Source organism: Anabrus simplex, chromosome 1 (genome assembly GCF_040414725.1).
Source record: "Anabrus simplex isolate iqAnaSimp1 chromosome 1, ASM4041472v1, whole genome shotgun sequence".
In the NCBI taxonomy this organism is placed as follows: Eukaryota; Metazoa; Arthropoda; class Insecta; order Orthoptera; family Tettigoniidae; genus Anabrus; species Anabrus simplex.
The window spans coordinates 396,534,970-396,559,621 of NC_090265.1; the positions used below are offsets into that span (position 1 = coordinate 396,534,970).

The 24,652-nt window shown below is 41.4% G+C and overlaps 1 protein-coding gene across 1 annotated transcript in view; it reads right to left on the bottom strand.

Annotated features, from left to right (window-relative positions):
• Positions 1-14,166: 14,166 nt before the first annotated feature.
• LOC136856839 (scavenger receptor class B member 1) overlaps positions 14,167-24,652 on the bottom strand; it is a 98,658-nt gene continuing 88,172 nt past the window's right edge. Inside the window, exons 7-10 of the mRNA XM_067135010.2 lie at positions 22,903-23,053; positions 18,335-18,453; positions 17,668-17,796; positions 14,167-14,660 (exon numbers count right to left, since the gene is read on the bottom strand). Coding sequence (XP_066991111.1) covers positions 14,442-14,660; positions 17,668-17,796; positions 18,335-18,453; positions 22,903-23,053 — 618 coding nt within the window. The 3' untranslated portion in view covers positions 14,167-14,441. The remainder of the gene's footprint in view (positions 14,661-17,667; positions 17,797-18,334; positions 18,454-22,902; positions 23,054-24,652) is intronic.

Sequence of the window (24,652 nt, forward strand, 5' to 3'; positions counted from 1 at the left end):
CTCCAGGCAAATGCCGGGATGGTACCTAACTTAAGGCCACGGCCGCTTCCTTCCCTCTTCCTTGTTTATCTTTTCCAATCTTCCCATCCCCCCGTAAGGCCCCTGTTCAGCACAGCAGATGAGGCCGCCTGGGCGAGGAACTGGTCATCCTCCCCAGTTTTATCCCCGACCCAGAGTCTGAAGCTCCAGGACACTGCCCTTGAGGCGGTAGAGGTGGGATCCCTCGCTGTCCGAGGGAAAACCCGACCCTGGAGGGTAAACTGATAAAGAAGAAGAAGAAGTTTTAAATTTGTATTTAGGGATTAGATATCCTTGGTCATTATCTCCGAAAGTCACACCACTGACACAAATCTTTCTGATCAGAGTGACAGCGTTAACGTCTAGGAGGACTGCTGTACCCTGTTCAGATATGGAATAAAATCTTTTACACTCCTCCCGGTATATAGGAACTTTTTGATAACCTCTATTATTGTAGTGTCTGTGGTAGTATGCATTCTGTAATCGTTGGGATTGGCTGGGATCCCCCAAAACTCTATATCAAGGAAAGTGAGACTCAAAATACAGCTTAAGCAAGTGTACATTGTACGGTTACGTCTCAAAACTCACGAGTTTCAAAACTCACGGGCTAAAATTAGTTACAAATAGTATCAAAACTCACGACTACAAACTGGTTGCTAAAGTAAACATTCTAATGAGTCTCAAAATTCACGAGTCCGGACAGCAGGTGCTAGCGATGACCGCAGGAGGGATGAGGTGCGCAGTGACTCACGCTTCTCTTACGTCAGGCACGGGATACTGTGGATTCTGCCACCCCAACCCACACGGGAAAAATAATGCCTGGTGAATGAAAGAGACAGAGGTATATTATTATTATTATTATTATTATTATTATTATTATTATTATTATTATTATTATTATTATTATTATTATTATTATTAAAATATTTTGCTGTTGTCTTAAAGCTAATATAATGCATTTTTACCTTTCACATGAATTTATAATAATGACGTGTGGCCTCCAGAGAGGTCTGGTGCAGGTCTTTAGAGTTGACGCCGTATAGGTGACCTGCACGTCTGTGAGGATGAGGCCGTTCCTAAGATGAAGGCTAATGCTGAAGACGGCACGAACACCCAGTCCCCGAGCCATAGGAACTAACTAATGAAAGTTAAAATCTCCGACCCGACCGGATATCGAACCCGGGACCCCCTCGACCCCTTTGTCCAGAGGCCAGCATGCTAACAATTTATGCATGCAGACGGACGACATAAAATTAAAGTAGGTATATTGCCCATTGCTAGTTAAAAGAAACTGTCAGTTGGTAGTACTGGTACTTGGTTCCATTATGCAGCCAGAAGGCGGCATTTACTTGAATTAGGAATTTTATTTAGAGACATTAAAGGTCAAAACAGTTAATTCACTCATTTAGTTTCAACACTTGCAGATTCATTCGGGAAAAAAGGCGGATTTCTATTTTTAGTAAGAGTTCATTTTATTGGCTTATTTCAGTAGACAGTCTACCCGACACACGTAAACCGAAAAAATTTACCCATTACGCATCCGATTATTCTGAGCGATATAACATTTTTTTTGCTAGTTGCTTTACGTCGCACCGACACAGATAGGTCTTATGGTGACGATTGGATAGGAAAGGCCTAGGAGTGAGAAGGAAGCGGCCGTGGCCTTTATTAAGGTACAGCCCCAGCATTTGCCTGGTGTGAAAATGGGAAACCACGGAAAACCATCTTCAGGGCTCCCGACAGTGGGGTTCGAACCCACTATCTCCCGAATACTGGATACTGGCCGCACTTAAGCGACTGCAGCTATCGAGCTCGGTTGCGATATAACTGAATGATATTTGAAACTCATTCGATTATTTAAATAATCGGATGGAAGTTATTCGATTATTAAAAGTATTCCATTATCCCATAAATAATAGGGTGGACATTTATTCATTCAAAGAAGAACTGGCCCTGCTCGTGAGTTTTGAGACTGGTCCAGGTAGAGAAACCTGTTCTTATTAATCCTCTTCCTGGAATTCGTGAGTTTTGGGACTCGTGAGTTTTGAGACGACACGCATTGTACTACTAATTCCACACTGCCCTGCACAATATTAAACCACGGTTGTTGTTTTTTTTTTTTTTGCTAGGGGCTTTACGTCGCACCGACACAGATAGGTCTTATGGCGACGATGGGATGGGAAAGGCCTAGGAGTTGGAAGGACGCGGCCGTGGCCTTAATTAAGGTACAGCCCTAGCATTTGCCTGGTGTGAAAATGGGAAACCACGGAAAACCATCTTCAGGGCTGCCGATAGTGGGATTCGAACCTACTATCTCCCGGATGCAAGCTCACAGCCGCGCGCCTCTACGCGCATGGCCAACTCGCCCGGTAAACCACGGTTTAAAAGCATTTTCAATACATAATAGTTTCAGGGAAATTCCAAAAACGCACATACAGACATGTGTGCACACATTGAGCAACTCACCAGGAATTGTACCGCTAGGATAGTAGCCCTACATGTACTGTATTTACTCGTACCGGTACTTATTTTACAGTACTTAGATGGCTGCAGTAATAAGCTCGTGATATTTTCCAAGCACCTAGTAAGATTTCCCTCTGATGACTACATATCACTTCGCGATATTAAATTCTCTGTGTTAAACACGTTTCATCGTCGCCATAAGACCTATCTGTGTCGGCGCGACGTAAAGCCCCTAGCAAAAAAAAAAAAAAAAAAAAAAAAAAAAAAAAAAAAAAACACGTTTCAGAAATTTGTATTTGTCCAATTATTCGGAGATCAGACACAAAATATTGAATGAAAATCCACAGCATGTTTCCGGTCATTGGACCGGGTCAGGAATGGAATGAATGAAACCCCGGTCTAGCGGCGAGGATAGGAACTGTGCCGGCTGCCGAAGCCTGTCGCACTCCTCTGGGGCAATGATTAATGACTGACAGATGAAATGAAATGATAGTGGAGAGTGTTGCTAGAATGAAACATGATAGGGAAAACCGGAGAACCCAGAGGAAAACCTGTCCCGCTTCCACTTTGTGCAGCACAAATCTCACATGGAGTGACCGGGATTTGAACCGCGGAACCCAGCGGTGAGAGGCCGACGCGCTGCCGCCTGAGCCACGGAGGCTTCCCGAAGTGACATATTCCCTATCAATTGTTTACCCAGCCTTTTCCTAAATAATTTCAAAGAAGTTGAAAATTTATCGAGCATCTCCCTTGATAAATTATTCCAATCCCAAGTCCTTTTCTTATGAACGAATACTTAATCCAATTACCCTCTCGACTTCCAACTCCATTTGCAAGCTTATTCGTCTACTAATATTATTCCACACCATTTGTTCACTGACAGAAAAGAACATACCGCTTAGTCAAACAGCTCGTCTCCTTATTCCCAGCCCAAAGATCGTAACATTTTCGTAACACGACTCGTTTGTCTGAAATCCCACAGAACAAAGCGTACTTCTTTCCTTTGGATCTTTCCCGGTTCTCGAATCAAGTAATCCTGGTGAGGGTCCCATACACTGGAACTATACTCTAATTGGGTTCCTACCGGTGACTTACACGCCCTCACCTTTACATCCTTACTTCAACCCCTAAATACCCTAATAACCAAATGAAGAGATCTATAACCCCTATTTACAACTTCATTAGTATGATTATCCCAGTGGCGGTCTTTCCTTATATTATCACCTCACTCCTTTCCTTTTATACGGATCGCAAAATTCCAGTACACAAAGCAGGTATCAGGTTAATATTCACAAAGTACTGACAGATGTACAAAGCCTTTTTGAAACATTGCTGGGATGATCTTGATTGCAAATCTCCGCATAGCTAATTACGGTTCTTGGACTTTCATTTTCACTCGAGAGCCACTGACTTTTTCTGTATCGGAAAAACAGTAACTTTTTCGAGCACATCTGTATTTAACTGCTACTTTACTGTCTGGAAATAATATTACACCTCTTAGCTTATTGGTACAATTTGCTTGGTGACGCTTGACTATGTAATAGGCCTCAGGTAATTCGGCTTCACAAACATTAACTTCTTCCTGTCTATTCTGCTGTATGAAAACGAATGTAACCTTTTACTGGAGCTGGGAGCGGATATATTTTTAGAATTGACTGGCTGTAGTACCTGTCGTTGATGGAACAATCATGTAGCGTGTGCAAAGTTATCTAAATCCCCAGCTACTTCCCGTCAAGCTGTTTTACTCGGGATACAGAAGTAATCCCATCTATCGGAGATGAGTGGTAACAGAAGAGACAAATCACATCACAATGGTCAATGTAATGTTATTGTTGATCAGTTGTGTGACCTTTCGATATTGTACGCAATCACATTTACTTCCCTTCCGACACTGTGATATTAGGGCATCTAATGTAAAAGGAGTCTTTCTTTCTTTCATGATTCCCGCTTGTCTTATTCTCCAAGAGATTGCTCCTTTACGAATTTCTTTCTCATTTTTATGATCACCTTTACAATTTTCCTTGTCGATATGGGGTAATGACCACGCAGTTTATATGGACTAAGCAACAAAAGTCTAAATAAATGAATTCAGTTATAGTCGGTACGGTAAAACTGTATAAGACATAAATGATGGGACATATAGCTAATTACGGTTCTTGGACTTTCATTTTCACTCGAGAGCCACTGACATTTTCTGTATCGGAAAAACAGTAACTTTTTTAAGCACATCTGTATTTAACTGCTACTTTACTGATTCAAGAAATGGAAAAAATCCAAAGAAAAACAGCTCGATTTGTTCTGGGTGATTTCCGACAAAAGAGTAGCGTTACAAAAATGTTGCAATGTTTGGGTTGGGAAGAATTGAGAGAAAGAAGAAGAGCTGATCGACTAAGTGGTATGTTCCGAGCTGTCAGCGGAGAGATGGCGTGGAGTAACATTAGTAGACGTTTATAAAAGTAGGAAAGATCACAATATGAAGATAAAGTTGGAATTCAAGAGGACAAACTGGGGCAAATATTCATTTATAGGAAGGGGAGTTAGGGATTGGAATAACTTACCAAGGGAGATGTTCAATAAATTTCCAATCTCTTTGAAATCATTTAGGAAAAGGCTAGGAAAGCAACAGATAGGGAATCTGCCACCTGGGCGACTGCCCTAAATGCAGATCAGGATTGATTGATTGATTGATTGATTGATTGATTGATTGATTGATTGATTGATTGATTGATTGATTGATTGATTGATTGATTGATTGATTGATTGATTGATTGATTGATTGATTGTATTCTCTATAACTTTTGCTATGTTGTACTTTTCGATAAGACCAATAGAATAGGTATTAAAAATTAAATTTTAAGTGCCTTCCCCTATAACTACCACTTCATCACGTGAATTAAATTCTTTTTAGCCTAGAATTATTCCCTGATTTAATATACTGATTTTCATTACATTATGTTCACCCATTTTCTCCTGGATCGGCATGTATATGGACTTAGCAACAAAAATCGAAATTCATGAATATCTTTGTCATAGCCAACAGCGTTAAAATGCAATATCGGAAATTTATTTCTATATAACTGTAGTTATGTTGTATTAAATCCATAGGACCACTAATAACATAGATGTTTGGTAATTAAAATGTAGACCTTCCCCTAAACTACCACTTCACTCAGCGTGAATACAGTTATTTATAGTCTAGTTTGTAGTGCCTCATTCCCCGATTTTACATACCAATTTTCATTAAATCCTTTTCAGCCATTTTCTCGTGATGCACGTACAGTACAGACAGAGATGACAGAAAGTTAAAAAGTAAATTTCCTTATTACCGTGGACATAATCGATACAAAAATACCATTTGTTTTAAATTCTGAACAATGTACAGACAAAACTTTTATTTGATATATATAGAGGAAGGTAATATTAACCTATCTTTAATATCAACAGGATCACCATACGCCACATTTAAGAACCAGGAACAAACATTACCTTCAGTTTCATCATTAAAACGTCTTACATTATACATTCTTCTCCTTCTCCTTCTGCTTCTTCAAAATAACATTGAAATTTCGGCATGTCTTCTCTTATTCAAGGAACTTTATAACATTTTAAAAATCACTTCAGCAAATTAAACATACTTTACCACATCAGCTAAAAACATACAACGTTACGGACAACCAGAATGCGGCTCAACAATGGACAACTGACGCGGTTATGAAAATAGTAAATTAATCTAGCTATACATACACATATAAATGTTTCTCTGTCGATGACATGGCAAAAACCCAAGACAATCTTTCAACCTAAAGTAATATTTTCGAGACCCCGAGAAAAATGCTGAAAAACCGGACAGTACCTGTTGTTCGGGACGTCTATACACCGTAACAATGGTTGAGTTAAAAATTTAAGATTTCAGACTTCTGCTAGAATAGGAAAAGGACCGAATATAAATCGCGTAAAAGTTGTGTTTATGAAGCTTAAGATCATTAGAAATAACGTGTATAATATGCCCACTAACGATCAGATGTCCGTCCACGTGGTGCTCAAGGGAGCCATATCACTAGGAGTAACGACTCTCCAACTCTTTGGCAGATGAGAAGGGAGAAGCTGATTTTACAGACCGCTGAGCTGTCGGTTACATTGAGGTCACACTGGATACTCCATAAAACACACACGGAACTTCCAAATTTTCCATTAACTTCAACACGTGCGGCATTCAGCCAGTAACTGGCCTACCACATATCATGGGCGCCCATATGACAGTTTGTAGGGGGCCTAGACCTGGGGGTACGTAGTACTTTTAATATTTTGGAAGATAAATGGCGACTTGTATTTTGCGGTAGAATAACCCACGGTATCCCCTGCCAGTTTGTGCGAGACGGTACTACCACTTCTACGTAATACTGACCTTTAAATCATTTTCTTGAAAGGAAAACACCCGACTACATTACATTCTTGCCTTTCCCTGAGAGCTAGTGGGGGGGGGGGCGGCCCCACCTTTCCCCCGTGTATGAGCGCCCTTGCCACATACTCAATAATTCAGAGAGTTTGTGTGTAGAAACAGAGACTATATAAACGAATAAGGAAACGTATAAATAAATAAAGAAATGTATACATAAATAAATTAATAAATAAATTTATTCTTACCTTTTCCTAATTAGTTGGGGTCGGCACACTCCGTGAGGAATTGTCCACGTTCTACGGCCGATGTCTGGCTCCACGGCTAAATGGTTAGCGTGCTGGCCTTTGGTCACAAGGGTCCCAGGTTCGATTCCCGGCAGGGTCGGCAATTTTAACCATCATTGGTTAATTTCTCTGGCACGGGGGCTGGGTGTATGTGTTGTCTTCATCATCATTTCATTGTCCGGCTCCATGCCTAAATGGTTAGCGTGCTGGCCTTTAATCACAGGGGTCCCGGGTTCGATTCCCGACAGGGTCAGGAATCTTAACCATCATTGGTTAATTTCTCTGGTACGGGGGTTGGGTGTATGTGTTGTCTTCATCATCATTTCATCGTCCGGCTCCATGCCTAAATGGTTAGCGTGCTGGCCTTTAATCACAGGGGTCCCGGGTTCGATTCCCGGCAGGGTCGGGAATTTTAAGCATCATTGGTTAATTTCTCTGGCACGGGAGCTGGGTTTATGTGTCGTCTTCATCATCATTTCATCCTCATCACGAGGCGCAGGTTGCCTACGAGCGTCAAATCGAAAGTCCTGCACTTGGCGGGCCGAACATGTCCTCGGACACTCCCGGCATTAAAAGTCATACGCTATTTCATTTTATCATCATTTCATCCTCATCACGAAGCGCAGGTTGCCTACGAGCGTCAAATCAAAAGACCTGCACCTGGCGAGCCGAATCCGTCCTGGGATTTCCCGGCACTAAAAGCCATACGCCATTTCATTTTTTACGGCCGAATGACCTTCCTGATACCAGCCTTACTGTATGTAGAGGGATGGATTTACTATCACGCCCCTCTGTGCTGGGTGGGAGTGAAGTATGTTGCGTATATAAAATGAGGTATGTATTAAAACGAACACTAACATGCAGTCCCTGAGTCAGAGGAATTAAACAGACGCGGAACAGCGATTTCTTTGATAGAATGTTTCTTAAAACTAACTTACTATATTATAATATGGAGGACATGCACAAAAGTGCTAATTACCAATTATTGTCTATATCACTTCACCGTAATATGCGTGCTTATCGTCTCTATTCATGGTACTTCTCAAATTTTCCTTTCATTCAACAGCTAATGGTGCCGTTTGTAACGAAATTCTTGCATCGGCACCTATGTTCGAACATCCTTTACTAAGATGAGTCCATCCACTATTCATAATGGAGCATGGGGTGTAGAAACACATCGATTTGTTTCTGCTTCTTTCCACAATCAAATGAATTCATACATGCTGAAGCAGAGTACGTAGTATTTCATTCAAGTAATGCCAATCTTTTTTCCTTTTTCGTAATTCACCTCAAAAAGTGGAAAGTTCCATCGGAGTTCTTACGGGTAAAAGGAATTTCATTCTCTAGAAAGTCATTTTATCTGTTTATTTGTATAACTTGACATAAAATACATATCCATTACACAAAGACAAATTCAAAAACATAACAATATAGGCTATGAACGTCAAGCACAAAAATCAAACAGAAAACTTAAACTTAACTGAGCAAGTGGTTGATGAAATGCAATGGTAACCCCTCTCCAAGAGATGGGCTTGTTGTCCCGATGTACTTTACATCAGTATAAATAAAGTAATAATAATGTTCATTTAATTTTAAAACCAAAGATTAAGGAAGATTTTCGGACAATTAAAGAACACTGCAAACGCATATAGCACCTATGAATTAATAATTGTTGTATATCTAGAAAAATATGCTCTGGTGTAGTTTCACATGAATTCATTAGTTTGTTGAATATTCCAAACAGATTTGAGATGGTGATTTTTAAAACCTTAGAAGAGATGGAAAATCAATTTCGGAGACTATACACACGCAAAGAAGACTAGTTGCTAATGTGTAAGCTTTTATGATTACTCGGTAATACTGAGCATAATTATTAAATTTGCTTACAGGAACTAGTCATCAGGACACCTCTGCTTGGTTGTAGTTCCAATGCCATGTACCATTAACCCCGGTCTAGAAAGCCCAGAATAACGGTCGAGAAGATTCGTCGTGCTGATAGGCCATGGCCCTTCGAGGCTGTTGCGCCATGGTTTCTTTTATGTACGATTAACATGATTGATAGACTTCTACTTTTTAAATGGACAACCCTGACATAAGTGTATAATGTCGTAGTTTAAATTATTTCATTCTGATTCTCCCTCAATAAGGCATTTATTTGGTGAGTTTTGAATAACTCCTATAATATACCGTATATTTTAAATTCTACAAATATCAAACAATTGGTGCAGGCATAGACGATTTTCAATTGGAATTTCCTATAAATTTTAGCACCACGTTCTGGAAGGGATTACCATCATAAAACTGGAATGTAGAATACAATGCACAATGGCATTTTGAGTGAGGTTTACAAAATGGAAACTTCTCATCTGTACACGTGTTAGTGTTTTAAACTAAACTAACATTCAGCTATGTTCAAACACTTTTCAAAAATAAATAATTTCATAGAAATAATGTTAAAATACAATATTCTCCAACATAATCACACTTTACCCTGATTAATGTACGCAGTCTTGTTTCCACAAAGGAATGACATTTGTTTGACGATACCTTATCATCTCGAAATAGGAATACATTTGCAGTACTGTATATTAGAGTTCAGTATCACCAATGGGAAATATACAGCTTTTTCGGCATAGGCAGGTTATTTATTTATAATAATAATAACAATAATAATATCCTTACAACAACTATCGGTTTTATGAGACGCTGGGAAGCCAAAATTTTGTTCTGAAAAAAAGTTCTTCAAAGTACCAGTAAATCTACAGAAATTAATCTCTGCATATAAGCACTCTTAATTGCAGGTCGGCTACCCCGAGATTCAATTTTTCAATATAGAACTCGTTAGGGGAGCGTTTAACCAACTGAAATATACACCTAGTTAGGTTATTTATCCCCTCCGTTCGATCGCGCAATGCTCATTTCTGTTTTCAAGTAGCTGTGACTGAACTGAATTGTCGTTGGGTTAAGAAACAGAACTCTTTGCGTTGTTGTGAACTAAGAAATACATATTGTTAGAGATCAATGGCTATCAAACAGCCACTTTCAGTGTTGTGTCCTACAGGTGAACACAACGCTCAGCTCTATTTTCAAGTATCTGTGTACTGAGTAGCAGTAATGGCGTATGCCCTCCGGAGAGGCCTGATTAAGTCTTTCAAGTTGATGGCCTTGGGCAACCTGCGTGCCTGTGAGGATGGGTCCCTACATAGAATGGAATCTAATGGTGGAGACAGTACAAACATCCCATCCTCAAGCGAGAGGAATTAACCAATGCTGGTTAAAATCCCTGACGGGAATCAAACTCGGAAACCCTTGGACCAAAGACCAACTTGCTAACCAGATACCCACGGAGCCAGACTATGGATTGAGTAGTCGTTAGGCTAAGAAATAGAATGTCTCCCCATCTTTCCTTTACAGTGTTGTGAACACACACACACATTGCTAGAGATTAACTGTGGAATAATGGCTTGCACACAGCCGCTTTCAATTCAGCCCTCGCCCTTTACCAACTTCATTCTAAATATAAAGCGCGGCCAACGACGCGACAGGTTAAACTGAATTATGAAACATATGATACACACGAACAAAATAATATAATATTCAGCCGCTTTGTTTTCAACAGCATTGCCATGCAGCTTTCTCGAATTAGAGGGTGCCCAGAAGATCAGTCATACTAACAATTTTAACAATCTCAAATGCCCTGACTGGGAATGGAACAAAAAACTGTTTAGAGAGTATATATGGAGGATTACACAGAGCTGACAAAGAGCCATGACCAAGAAGTACGGTGTGTATATATACAGTAAACCACGAGCGGTTCTATGGAACAGTGTACAAAGGTGGTGTTCATATCTCCGGTAATGATAAGAAAATAAAGGACATGCAAGCAGAGAAATTCTTGGAATACGTACTGCGCCCGCGAATAACTTGTTCAGCGAAACCTGGATTATCTGTAGATAGTAGATGTTCGAATGTGTTCTGGAGAACAGCGCGAAGGTGAGTACGCTCTTTATTCCTATCCTCGTCCTAGCTTGAGAGTTACTTCGTTGGAACACTTTATAATAAAGTTATTTTCTCTCAAGAGAATTTAAATACCCGATTCAGTTCGTGGTTAAAATTCAGATTCTCTGCAGACCAAAATGAACTTAAACGTAAAATATTGCTCTTCTATCAAGTGTTTTATGAGTATAACCACAGTGGAAAAATTAAATTACATGATTTAGGATGTTCTTAAATATGCCAAGTGTGTTATACTTCGGGAATGAGATCTCAAAATTGATGAAAATGTTCCTCTAAACTAACGCGCGATCCACAGCAACAACAACAATAATTCCTAAATGCAATGCGGTTTTCTTTTCATCTATTTATATGCCAAGTGTATATGACGATCCCACCTGCGCGAAGGAACAATCCTGCATATTCTTAAGTAAATAACAAAAAGGTCATGTAGGTTCGGAATGTAATTAAGGTTGGTTCATTACGGCGTAAAATTTATCAAAAATATCTTGGCAAATACCTCTTGGTAAAAATATACCTTAATTCAAAGACTATGCATGTTCCGGTCAAACTAAGTCCTTGCTAAATTTACGCCAGACTCAGATATTACTGTTAACAAAGGGGAAATGATTGCGTGGTAGTCTTTCAGAATTTCCTAACTATGACATCAGTTCCAAAGGAAGAGCTTCGTGACTACACTCATAACCCTCACAAGATCCTTTCCACTCGTTAGAAATATCAACAGTAATCGTTATGTTGGTCATATCCTGAGAATTCGTGAACGAGTCAGTTAATCCAAGGTGTTACCGAGCAAAAATGTGCATTTATTAAGATTATACAGTACAGTATATAGTCCCTCCATCAAGCAAGAGCATGCGGTTATTCATTCAAGTAATGATCACACACAACGTTGCTTAATTTCATAGATCACATGAGACTCGTCCTTCAATACACCGTGAACAATTGTGGTTGGTATAGGAAAACAGAAGATAAAAGTGGACCACATGTTGGACACAAACAAAATAAACTTCGTGCCGTATCACTTACGGACAAATCGAATCATTCGATTATTTAACTGAACTTAGAAATAGGTAGATACTTTTTCGGTCTTGTTAAAAAGTGTACCTTCCAACAAATTGACAAGGTAGATATGCCTACTTATCTCCCTACTATTCACAGAGGAAATGGAATCAAATATAAGTAACAAATTAAGCACAAACCAATAAATCATACTTTGTCAGAATGGTACTTTACGGAAAATTAATATATTTTGGCGATCGTTCCTTTCTCAGAATCAACTAACTTTTAAGACTTTCAGTGGAAACCGTAACATTGTGTGTTTAACTTACAGTCATTCTACCTGTGCATTTTACTAAGAATTCTTGTGGTTGAGCCGGTACGTCTTTTAACAAAACCGGCGTGAAGGTGTATCGTAAACGTTGAATAAAAAAACCATTAGTTGATTGCCCGCTCCATGGCTAAATGGCTAGCCTGCTCGCCTTTGGTCTAGGGGGATTCCGCGTTCGATTCCCGGCCGGGGTGGTGATTTTAAACTTAATTGGTTAATTCGTCTGGCTCGGGTGCTGGGTGTTTCTAATGTATTCAATATTATAAATCATATTAGGCAAGATCCCATCCTCACAGACATGCAGGTCGCCTACAGACCGTCTACTAGGGAAAGACCTGTGCCAAGCATTTCCGAGGCCATACGCCATTATTATTAGCTCGTTGAACTATAATCGTAGACGGTTACAAACACTGAAAAGTCCGTGTTTTTAGATATAAATAGATTTATTTTCATTCGTGACCTAAAATTAATAGGAGTATTTGCAAATTCGTCCAGATCTTCGTCCTATTTTCAGTCCTGTTGAGGTCATAACCAATTTAATTTACACAGCCAGTTTGTGTGTTCGTTTACAATTTATTCAGAAAATTCGAGCCAGATACTGCTAATCTTACTTTAAACTTAACTAATTAAACAACTTCGAATGAAATACATCCCCAGATCTTTTTCATGTGTATATTTTGTTGTTGTTATAGGTTTATCTGAGTAATTTATCACATTAATTTACCGAGCCAATTCATCATCCTGCCATCTTCAATTTTATATTGCGGAATTTTTACTTTATTTTATGAATCTACTGTATTTTACTGGATACAAAAGCGAAGACTCCCACTATCTTCTCCAGCCTCTTATAGTACGGATATATTTCTTTACAACAAACAAATCATTAAAAGGCAAATATTCTACATTTTATTCCAGAGGTTTAGTATTTGAGCTCGAAGACAGATATGATGTGCTACAGAGAAGTATGCCCAGCTTTCAGCGCTTTCGGTTGATAATATTTTAATTGGAGGTGTACTCAGAATGTGCTTTAAGTTGAGTCAATAGAAGAAAATTAAAGAAAATAGAGACTGGATGTAATGTAGAAGATTCTTTAGGAATTTGTATTTTCACACTGACAGTCATTTGTAGCCCATCTCTGATCAGGATTTTGATGACTAGAGGAATACACGGTACCTTGACCGCAAAATTTCTGTCACAGTCTTATGGTTCTCAGTATCTGCACAGTGATGGATTCTCAAATGTTAGTGTCTAAAGATACATCAGCCTTGAAATATTGTTCAAATGAAACTGAAGGAATTTGTTAAAGTGTTGTAGACTCTCTTATCGCCGAACAAATACTTGTCACCTCCTTATAGACCGTTCATATGTATTGTGGTACATTTAACATGATTTCAAAACCAAATCTTCCTCAAATTTTGTGACAAAACCTGTAATACTTATGAACAAAGGTGAGAAAAGTTGGACGCCCTCGAGACTAGAACCTACGCGTTCCCGGCTCTTTTAGGCGTAAGAGAAGCCACCCTCCCTTAGTACAACCATCACTTCAGAAAATCACTTTGTCAAGTCAATGAGAACGTCATTAGATCAAGGCGACGTTTCAAACACAGACTGCACCTGATTCGAGGGCGACCATCTTTCGATCTTACCTTCACTTGAAACGATATCTTTTAGAGTCGTTTATAGTATTTATTGTTGGACATAAAGCCAAATAGCTTACAGTCTCGTTAAAATTCGATATCGAAAAATAAATTATCGATTTAGACGTTTTCTTCTTTATGTTCAGTTTCATCACTATTTAAGTGTCCCATTCCCTGTGATCCACTGATTTAGGGATGAAGACTTGCTCGCAAGCGAACTATTTCTACAGTCATCGATGCTGTAGGGTCGCTCCTGAGAGCATTTTCAACTGTTACCACAAGTTGTGAAAGTGGTTGGTCTACGGCGTGACGTCTTCTGGAGGTGGTATTGTGAGGTTGGCAGTGATCATACGCGGTTGTTTCGTCCTCCATCTCCGACGAGACAGGGCGTAGAGCACACAGCCCGTTACAAGGGCTAGCACAGGCAGACCATACATTAGTATGAGCTGGAAGGCTCTCGCGCTGAACGTAATGTGGTAGAACATTCGTTGGAGGTAGTACGGCATGTCGTCCAGACCCTGAGAAAATACAAAATTCACATCACTTATTAGTTTTATTTTTTACAATTTGCTTTACGTCGCACCGACACAGATAAGTCTTATGGCGACGATGGGATAGGAAAGGCCTAGGAGTGGGAAGGAAGTGACCGTGTCCTTAATTAAGGTACAGCACCAGGATTTACGTGGTGTGAAAATGACAAGCCACCGGAAAACCGTCTTCAGGGCTGTCGACAGTGGGGTTCGAACCCACTATCTCTTGAATTCAAGCTAATAGACGTGACCCAAACCTCATAGCAACTTGCTCGGTAAATCACATATCTGTGAAGGAAGTCTTTTCCAAGATTGCTACTCTTTTAACGACCTCAATGACTATACTAACCACCTTCCACTCCCTGCACGTAAATACACTGCAAACTTAAACCTTCTCAAGCAAGCAAGAAAGCTTAGTTTCACGTGGCTGTTAATATCGTGATCGCAGCCGTGGGACGTCCAGTTTTACATGCAATTCTCACGCATTGACCGGGATACGGACCGACATTGTTCTGTTATGTGTTGCTCCCTAATTAAATAGTTCCTAGTATTGTTCCTTAACGTGAGGTAAACTCGGTCCACTCAGACGCCGCACTCCGTATGACCGGAAATTATGTTCCACAATAAATACCTTGTCTTCTGTTGTGAGATCCGTAAGTGTAGAAGTCAATATAACATTGGATTCACATTATATACATAGTGGTCGGAAACACAGTGAACCGTGTATATGAGCGTTAGAGGGATGTATCAGTGTTCTCCGGGCTTGTAGGCCATGGTCCAGGATGGTCCCGACGTTTCACCGAAGACTGCGTTCGGCATTGTCAAGGGTTCCGACTGACTCCGATGGCAGCGAAGTTGTCAGTGGAATGAAGTGACAGACAGACCACGCGTCTCAACGGATATGTGGGCGGAGCCCAGATCCTTTGAGCGAATTTAGCCCATCGACCTTTCGGTCTTGAGTGCTGCTTTCGACAATTAGGATATGGACAGAATGGTTGTGGGATGGTGGTGGTAACTTTGTAAGAGATCGAATTGGTCAGAGTGTGACGTACACCCCGAAGGGTAAGAAAAAGTGGCCGTGGATCACTGATGACAGAGTCTAAGGATATCATAGTTACCCAAAATGGGAGTGAGCAGGTTGGTCATAACGGCTCAAAGCCTATGTAAGTAGAGTAAGGGAGGTGGTCATCCATCCAATCGGTGACCACGCCCAATGTTGCTTAACTGTCAGTGAGATTTAGGAAGTTGTTGTAGCGTTCAGAAGAAAAAGAGGAGGATGTAGTGAGGGAGGAGAGTTGGCGAGGCAAAATTCTTGGCGGGATTATACTTGGATGGTGAGTTAGTGAATATTAGTGGGGGATAATTGGCTACAGGGTCTCGGCTACTCGATCGACCGAGGGGACTATATTGGAAGCAGGGGAGGGTTGATGGAGTGATTGGGGGCATGACACCCCATGAGGTTAGGGGGCCGAGCAGGCAGGCCTCCGACGACTGCCAGCCAGCAGGGCAGCCGACGGAAAACCCACCCGAAAGGGGTTCCCCGGTCCAGGGGGCCATGAATTGCTCTAGGGTACCAAGGTAAGTCTCCTCATCACGATTCCATTGGTAGTCGGCTCACGACCACACTCGAGGGTCTCCGAATCCTCAGGATACCATGGGAGAGGGGGATGAGCCCCCTCATCAGGGATCCTTTAGTAGTCGGCCCACGAGTCCATTCGAGGGCCTCCGAATCCTCAGGATACCATGGGAGAGCGGGGGTGAGCCCCCTCATCAGGGTTCCTTTGGTATTCAGCCCACGAGTCCATTCGAGGGCCTCCGAACCCTCAGGATACCATGGAGAGAGGGGTGGAATAACAGGGCATGAGCCCCTAGGCCGGGTGCGGAAAGGGGGGGATAGGAGGGAGCGTAGGACACATGGGTGAAACGCGCTTGGCGGACCAGACAGGATGGCAAACTGGTGCCTGAGTCGCGACAGGGGTAGTTTTTTGTAATTCCACCTCATTATATAGTGCAGGCTACGGTACGCTGCTCGCCTAATAATCCGCAATGCTGTGGGGGCGGTTGGCGGTTGGCTGTTCTTCGGCCAATGGTTGAAGCATTAAGGAGCCCGATGTACATCGACCTGCTTTGGCGGAGACAGACAACTGATCATCCGTTGCTTTTTCTGTTCTGCTTCGACCATCGTGTCCTTCAGGATTTAAGGATTTCAGGACTGGAAACCAGCTTTGTTTACCCTTCAGATTCCTGCTGCCGGTGTGCTTCAGGATTTCAATGGCCTCAGTGAAACGTCGGCAGCATCACATGCTCCTTAACCACGGCCTACAAGCCCGAAAAACACTGCTATGATTGTAGAGCCGGCCGTGAAAGCCTCAATTGCTATGTGTTAGAGGATTGGTCATACTGGTAAATAATTTGTTAAAATAATGCGAGAATCCTATGATGGTAGTGTAGTAAGTGAAATCGATCCAAGTGCAGCAAAGTTGGGGCAATGAGTTCACCGTTGCGATCAAATGTATTATGTATGAAAGAAGTGAGCAATCGGACGAAATCATCATCTTACATCAGTTCGTTTTCAAATTGACTCTGCCTTCCGGTAATGAAAGTTGAGTCGACTCATGATATCTTAATCATTATTTGTAAGTAACAGACGTGAAAGTAGTGAGAATGATTTCTGGTTTAAAAATGAGAGAACAATGGCAGAAGGGACTTGGAATGAGGAGCTAAGACTAAGATAAGGATGAATTCGATGAATGAAGCTTTGTGTGTAAACCGGCTTTATGAAGGCATGTGATGCGAACGGATGACGATAGGTTACCTAAGAGAATAATGGATTCGACCATAGAGGGTAAGAGAATTATAGGGAGACAAAGAGGACGATGGTTTTATACGGGTCTCAAAGTCGAGGATTGGGGAAGCACTTAGATCATTCACAAGGGTTTCCTTGCAGCCTGAATGCTGAAAGACATATTATATCTACAAGTGATAAAGTACTTACGATAGAAGCCCACGCTATGGGTAAGATGATGCCGTCTTCGAAGGCGTCCAGATGTTGGATACCCGATGCCTTTCGGACCATGATATTAATCTGAACTCGGCTCTGTCCCGCAAGTGGCACTCCAAGTTTCTACATACAACAGAAAGAAAGCTGGGTGAGTTTAAGAACATGAAGATGTAAAAGGTAACAAAATAGCAGTGTGATAAGTTGTTGTATGGGATCTCATAAATTCAGTCCCAAGCACCCTTATCAAACATGAATTTGCCCCCGGCGGTCACATGAATTCGCCCCGGGATTTCCCATTTCAACACATGAATTTAACCCTAGCCATCATGACAGAAGCATTGTTGCGATTTCCAACAGGCTTGGTGGGACGTAAGAAATATTATTTTAAGAACTATGGTATTTTCACTTTAAGAGCCAAAGTTCATAGCTCTCCAAACTAGTGCCCTATTCCAAGTAAAAAAAAGAGTACATTTAAGGCCAGAAAAAACTCCCAACTTCATTAAATAGCTTCTAACAAATGAGGGAGGAAGAGGGTGAGACCTAAATTCTTGGTGTAAAGAGTTGGACTTTAATTTCCGGCCTTTCAAATTCTACAGTTACAATAGTCAAAGAACAAGAATAATTTGTAAAGCAGCAGGAAGATAACTACAGTATTACTCACCGGATGCATGTCCACGTAAGAGTCATGTAGTTCAGGATCTGGTTTCAGACCATCAACAGCTTCCAGTAAGATCGGATCTCCAAGGTAGAAGTGTGGGAAGGATACCATGATAGGCGCATCTAGGAACAAACACAAAGACTCGTTGATAATTTTCTTGAAATTCCTTTCATGCAAAATCACTTACCATTACTACAATTGCAGGGCCTAAGAACGTCATGATCATCAGTCCCTTGAAAGTTTTCTTTAGTTTGCTATTACAGTAGGGTCTAATATCTGTACTAGCGTGCTATCAAATTACAGCAAAGCAGTTGTGATCAACGGTATTTTATAAGATAGCTTCCTGGGCGAAGCTATCTTTACATCGTCTGCCATCAGACCAACTTTACTCTACGGGAGCGTAGGCTGGGTGGACTTAGGAAATCTTGTCCACAAGTTCGGAGGAACGGACATGAAAGTAGCGAGGGGATAAATGCTAAGTTAGGAATGAATGGATGAAGTTACACGTATAAACCGGTTTTAGTGGTGGGATTAAAAGAGGCGAATGCAGGTGAATGCAGACGAATATATTATATATATTAAAATGTATTATTATTATGATTATTATTATTGAACGTGCGGTTACGGTCGCGCAGTTGTGAGCTTGCATTCGGGGGGTGGAGGGTTCGAATTCCGCCATCGACAGCCCTGAAGATGGTTTTCCGTGGTATCCTATTTTTCACGCCTTAATTAAGGCGACGGACACTACATTCCATCTTTTCCGTCGCCGAAAATCTTCGATGAGTTAACGCGACGTAAACCAGTACCAAAATAATAATAATAATAATAATAATAATAATAATAATAATAATAATAATAATAATAATAATAATCATCATCATAGTAATGATAGAAAGGTATAGCCTCAGCTACCAGGTCATACATAGGCTGTGTAAAGTGGCATCAGCTAGGCGGCCTGTGTCCCAATTTCGACGTTCCATTTGTGCAGCCATCTCGCAACGAAATGGGATTCAGCTGGACGGTTACTGAGTTAATTGGGTTAGGTAAACTTGGAGTGGGAACAATAATGACACAGAGTCCCAAGATGTTTGTCTACTCTTTAAAAATTCGCCTCTTGTTCGAGATCATATCTATGACGTTGGGATCAAGAGTCGACACCCAATCGCTGATCAACCGTGACAGCTTGTAACAATAACACTGAGAAGAAGAAAAATAATCTGAATAAATGTGATCAAAGGTAGGGTGTGGTAATGCTTTCTTGAGACATGAAATATTCATTCACAGATTTGAAAGAAAGTGTTTTGCATGTGAAAATAATCGAAAATGACTTATATTACTGTTGAATCCATAGTTTTCGGGGTTTCTGAGATGAATAGTGGCACTCCAGATGATATTTAAGTCCAAGTTCAGCATGAAGGGTCATAAGGGGTGAAACAAGAAAATGTCCAAAATGACCGAGTTTATGTATGTATGTTCCAGCATAGCTCTCGACCAAACTTGGTACACATATTACTTACTGTCTGTAGCAAAATACTATGGGAGTAGCACCCCTACGACCAATGTTCGTGTCGAATCGTCGAATCCATATTTTTCGGGGTCACTGAGATGAATTGCGATGCTCTGGATGCCTTTAATCCAGGTTCAGCCTCCATCGGCATGCGGGTCAGAAGGGGTGAGGACGAAAATGTACAAAATGACCAAGATTAGTATTGAATTCACCGTTTTCAGGTTAGCTAGGCTGATTGACGACAGTCCCAATGAGAGCTGGAATCATGTACATAATATTTACACTGACTGAGCAAATGTCATGGGATAGCGGAACACTGATGCGCAGGTGTGTTGTCTGAGCACCACACGCCTCCTGTGCCAGCGGCAGTTGTATAGGAGACCTGGAACGTCGTCGTGAGCTGACACCGTTCGAACGGGGTATGGTGGTCGGTGCCCGACGGATGGAAAGTGTGATTTCGGAAGAAGTGCGGGAATTCGCCTTCGCACGATCAACCGTGTCCAGGGTGTATCGTGAATGGTTGAATGCGGGTGTCACCGTCCACAACAGACGAACGACCGGCCGTCCGACCACCCTCGATGACCGTGGCCGGTGACATCTGAGACGGATTGTCAATAGTGACAGACGGGCAACCGTGCAACAAATCACGGCTCAATTCAGCCGTGCTAGACATGTCTCCCAGTGGACAATCCGTAGGAACATGGGTTCTATGGGGTATGGGAGCCGGCGCAGCACACGGGTGCCACTGTTAACTCAATGGCATCGGGCACAACGACGCGCATTTGTCGCCAGTTACCAGGGATGGACAATGGAACAATGGCGTAACGTGATATGGTCGGACCAATCACGATTTCAATTGCACCATGCCGATGGGAGGCACCGTGTATGGCGCAGACCACATGAAGCGATGGATCCCGCCTGCCTCGAAAGTGTGGTCTGGGGCGCTGGTGTCTCTGTTATGGTCTGGGGTGCATTTTCGTGGTATGGAATGGGCTCCCTAGTTGTTCTAGAAGAGACTTTGAACGGTACACGGTATGTTCAGCTGCTCGGAGACTATCTGCACCCATTTTTGGCCTTCCAGCGCCCAGCCGGTTCTGCGGTGTTTCAAGATGATGACGCGCCGCCACATCGCTCCCACGTCGGCCGGGAATGGTTCGAGGAACATGCAGCGGAGATCCAACGACTGCCATGGCCACCCAGGAGCCCCGATATGAACCCTATCGGGCATATCTGAGATGTCCTGGAACGCAGGCTCCGTGCCATGGATCCTGCACCCACGGACAGACCAGCATTGGCGGCCGTTCTGCAAACGATTTGTTGTCAACTGCGTCCAGAGGACTACCAGGGACTTGTCGACTCACTTCCACGGAGTCTCACTGCAGTTCGCAGAGCCAGAAGAGGCTCCTCACGCTATTAGGTGACTATCCCATGACATTTGCTAAGTCAGTGTATAACGCGACGTGTAAATATATGCATTAATCACTAGGATCAACTACTTCCCAAGCAATCTGAGCTGCCACAAGAACGAAGTTCCACTCGAAACAAAATAATCTAATACTTTAAATTAAACCCACAACAATAACTCTAAAGCTACAAAATAGTTTCCTAAAACGGACCGAGTTGCTGCGCGCTTTGGTTCACGTAACTGTCAACTTGCATTCGGGAGATAGTGGGTTCGAACTCTACTGTCGGCAGCTCTGAAGGTGGATTTCCGTGGTTTCCTATTACCACACAAGGGAAATTCTGGGGTTGTGCCTTAATTAAGGCCACCGTAACTTCCTTCCCACTCCTAACCCTTTCCTATCCCATCGTCGCCATAAGACCTATCTGTGTCAGTGCGACGTAAAATAAATTATAAAAAAATAAGTTAATATAATATCAGTCGACATCACAATAAACAAATCCACATAAATTCACTTCACACACAATTAATAGGTAATACAAATCCGAAAATGAGACGTTTAAAATGTTACCCGGGCAGCCCATGGAGCAATTTTATATCAAGACGCGGGTCCTCTGGTTAATATTAATACACAATATACTAAGCAATAATCAAGCAAGAATAGTGGCACAACGCTAGCGTTCGAAGCGGAAGCTGACCGAACTATCACTTCCGCTTCGAACGCTAGCGTTGTGCTACGTCCTGGGGACCATCTGGTGGTGAATGAACGTACCATTTCCATTTCTACCACCGCCTCCTATAGGAGGATCGAGACGGCGGTGATTTCTACTTCTATTATAACGTTCCAAATTCAAACGTGTCATTGTTTAAGAAGCCTTTCTCGTGGACAGTCGAGAATTCTTCTGAGGACGCAGAGCACAGTTTTCTGCGAAACGTCAAGAATTTCACCTTATTTTCTTGACACGGCACAAGCCCAAAAGTCTATACAATATCATGTCTGTAAGTACGGGCCGTGAAAGCATTAATGACATTTTTTAGTTATGGCATGCACCATGTGCAAAGGGAATCACTATTTTGATCTACAAAACTGTCATGCATAAGTATAACTCCTTTCTTACTTGCGAAAAATCACGAATGTCGTGATACCACTTCAGCATACTGATCATCGTCAGTCAAGAATATTGAAACTTCTTAGTTGTGAATTATTTGATTGAAACTCTGTGAAAATTTGATGTAATATATGCTAAATTTTATCATGTAGAAATACCTGTTAATGTCAGATTTGATCTGGTGTCTTAGACTTTTAAACTTTGCTTTCTTGAAAACGTTCATTTCAGAGTTGTGTCACTATTCTCACGGAGGTGTGAAATCACCTATCCGATAATGAGTTACAATCAACATGATATGTTACTATTCACGTCCAACTGAAGTCACACAATACAAAATACTTCTATAGCAACGGGAAACTACCTCACTCCTCATTTCCCTAGTATTCCTCTTCAGTGACGCCTAGGCTATCTATGACAGCTGTTGGCGGAACTGTGGGGATCAAACCAGCCTTCGGGATGAATACCCAACATACATATATTGAGAAACAGTCTACTAATATTAGTTTAGCAACGTCGTGGACACGGAACATCAATGACTGATAATTATACTCACTGAAAGCACAAGGTGAGGCGTTGAAGACCCCAGAAGGTGGACAAGACTCGAGATGTGGATGGCAGTAGCAAGCATTTTCTGGGTTCTTGTCAGGATGATCGAATACATTCCGTGGCTGATGGAAACGAAGTGTGGGAATGTCATCGTACACCTACAAGTAACACAAATATAGTCCTGTAAGGCCATCCATATAATATTTAGGATCGAGACTTTCTCTCATCCATTCATATCCATGAACACTAAAACCAAATTGTAACCCTATATTGTTCTCTGTGACATATTTTTCACAGAAAGTAATAATAATGTTGCTGATTTCAAATTACAACTTTTGAATTTCATGTAGGTCCCGTATTGAAATTATAATGTACAGAGATTCAATTCTTATAAAATAATTATATTAATAGATCCACCAATTCAACACTTATCGTGTTGATTATAATAAAAGTTCCTTAAAACACTAGGACATGTTTCAGCCTATAATATTTGGCCATCTTCACCTGTAATCAGAATTAGTAACTCGTGTCCTCATCCCGAGGTGGTGCAGCTCTTTTCAGGCACACCCCCATCGGAGGTGAGCTGCATGTACCATTTCAACCACATACCAGCACTCCTGCCATTCTTAAATTTCTGACAGTACCGGGAATCGAACTCGGGCCCCCAAGGACGGCAGCTAATAACACTAACCGTTACGCTACGGAGGCGGACGTAATCAGAATTGATCTAAACACTTTAAAAAGTGAAATAATTAAAAGATGCATATAAATAACAAACATACTAGGCCTGCACATTGATTTTGCAACAAAAAAAGAGCGTTCAGGTTTTACTGCATTTATTTACTCATTTTATTGCAAAAATCAATGAGTAGTTTCAATATGTTTATTTTTTATATGCATCTTTGTAATGACATTTCCCCTAAGTATTTAGATCAATTTTGATTACAGCTGAAGATATTCAAATGATAGGCCGAAAGAACGTTTATTATAATAATGTTATTGGATTTACGCCCCACTAACTACTTTTACGATTTTAGGAGACGCCGAGGTGCCGGAATTTAGTCCCGCAGAAGTTCTCACGTGCCAGTAAATCTACCGACATAAGACTGACGTATTTGAGCACCTTCAAATACCACCGGACTGAGCCAGGGTCGAACCTGCCAAATTGGGGTCAGAAGGCCAGCGCCTCAACCGCCTGAGCCAGTCAGTCCGGTGAACTTTTATTATAATCAAAACGATAAGTATTGAATAGCTGGACCTATCAATAAAATCATTTTATAAGAATTGAATCTCTGTACATGATTTCAAATTTTTAAATTAACATAGAAACACATATAGCATTTATTGGTTAAAAGAAAGCCTTGAAAATGAAATGGTGTATGGCTTTTAGTGCCGGGAGTGTCCGAGGACAAGTTCGGCTCGCCAAATGCAGGTCTTTCGATTTGACACCCGTAGGCAATCTCCGCGTCGTGATTAGGTTGAAATAATGATGAAGACGTCATATACACCCAGCCCCCGTGCCAGCGAAATTAATCAGTTAAGGTTAAATTTCCCAACCCTGCCGGGAATCGAACCAGAGACCCTGTGACCAAAGGCCAGGACGCTAACCATTTAGCCATGGAGCCGGACAAAGAAAGCCTTTGTTCAAGTTAACAGAAATAGAATGTCATGGACAATGTCTTTCAACAAATCATAGACAGTTTATATCATCATCATCATCTGTTTACCCTCCAGGTTCGGTTTTTCCCTCGGACTGA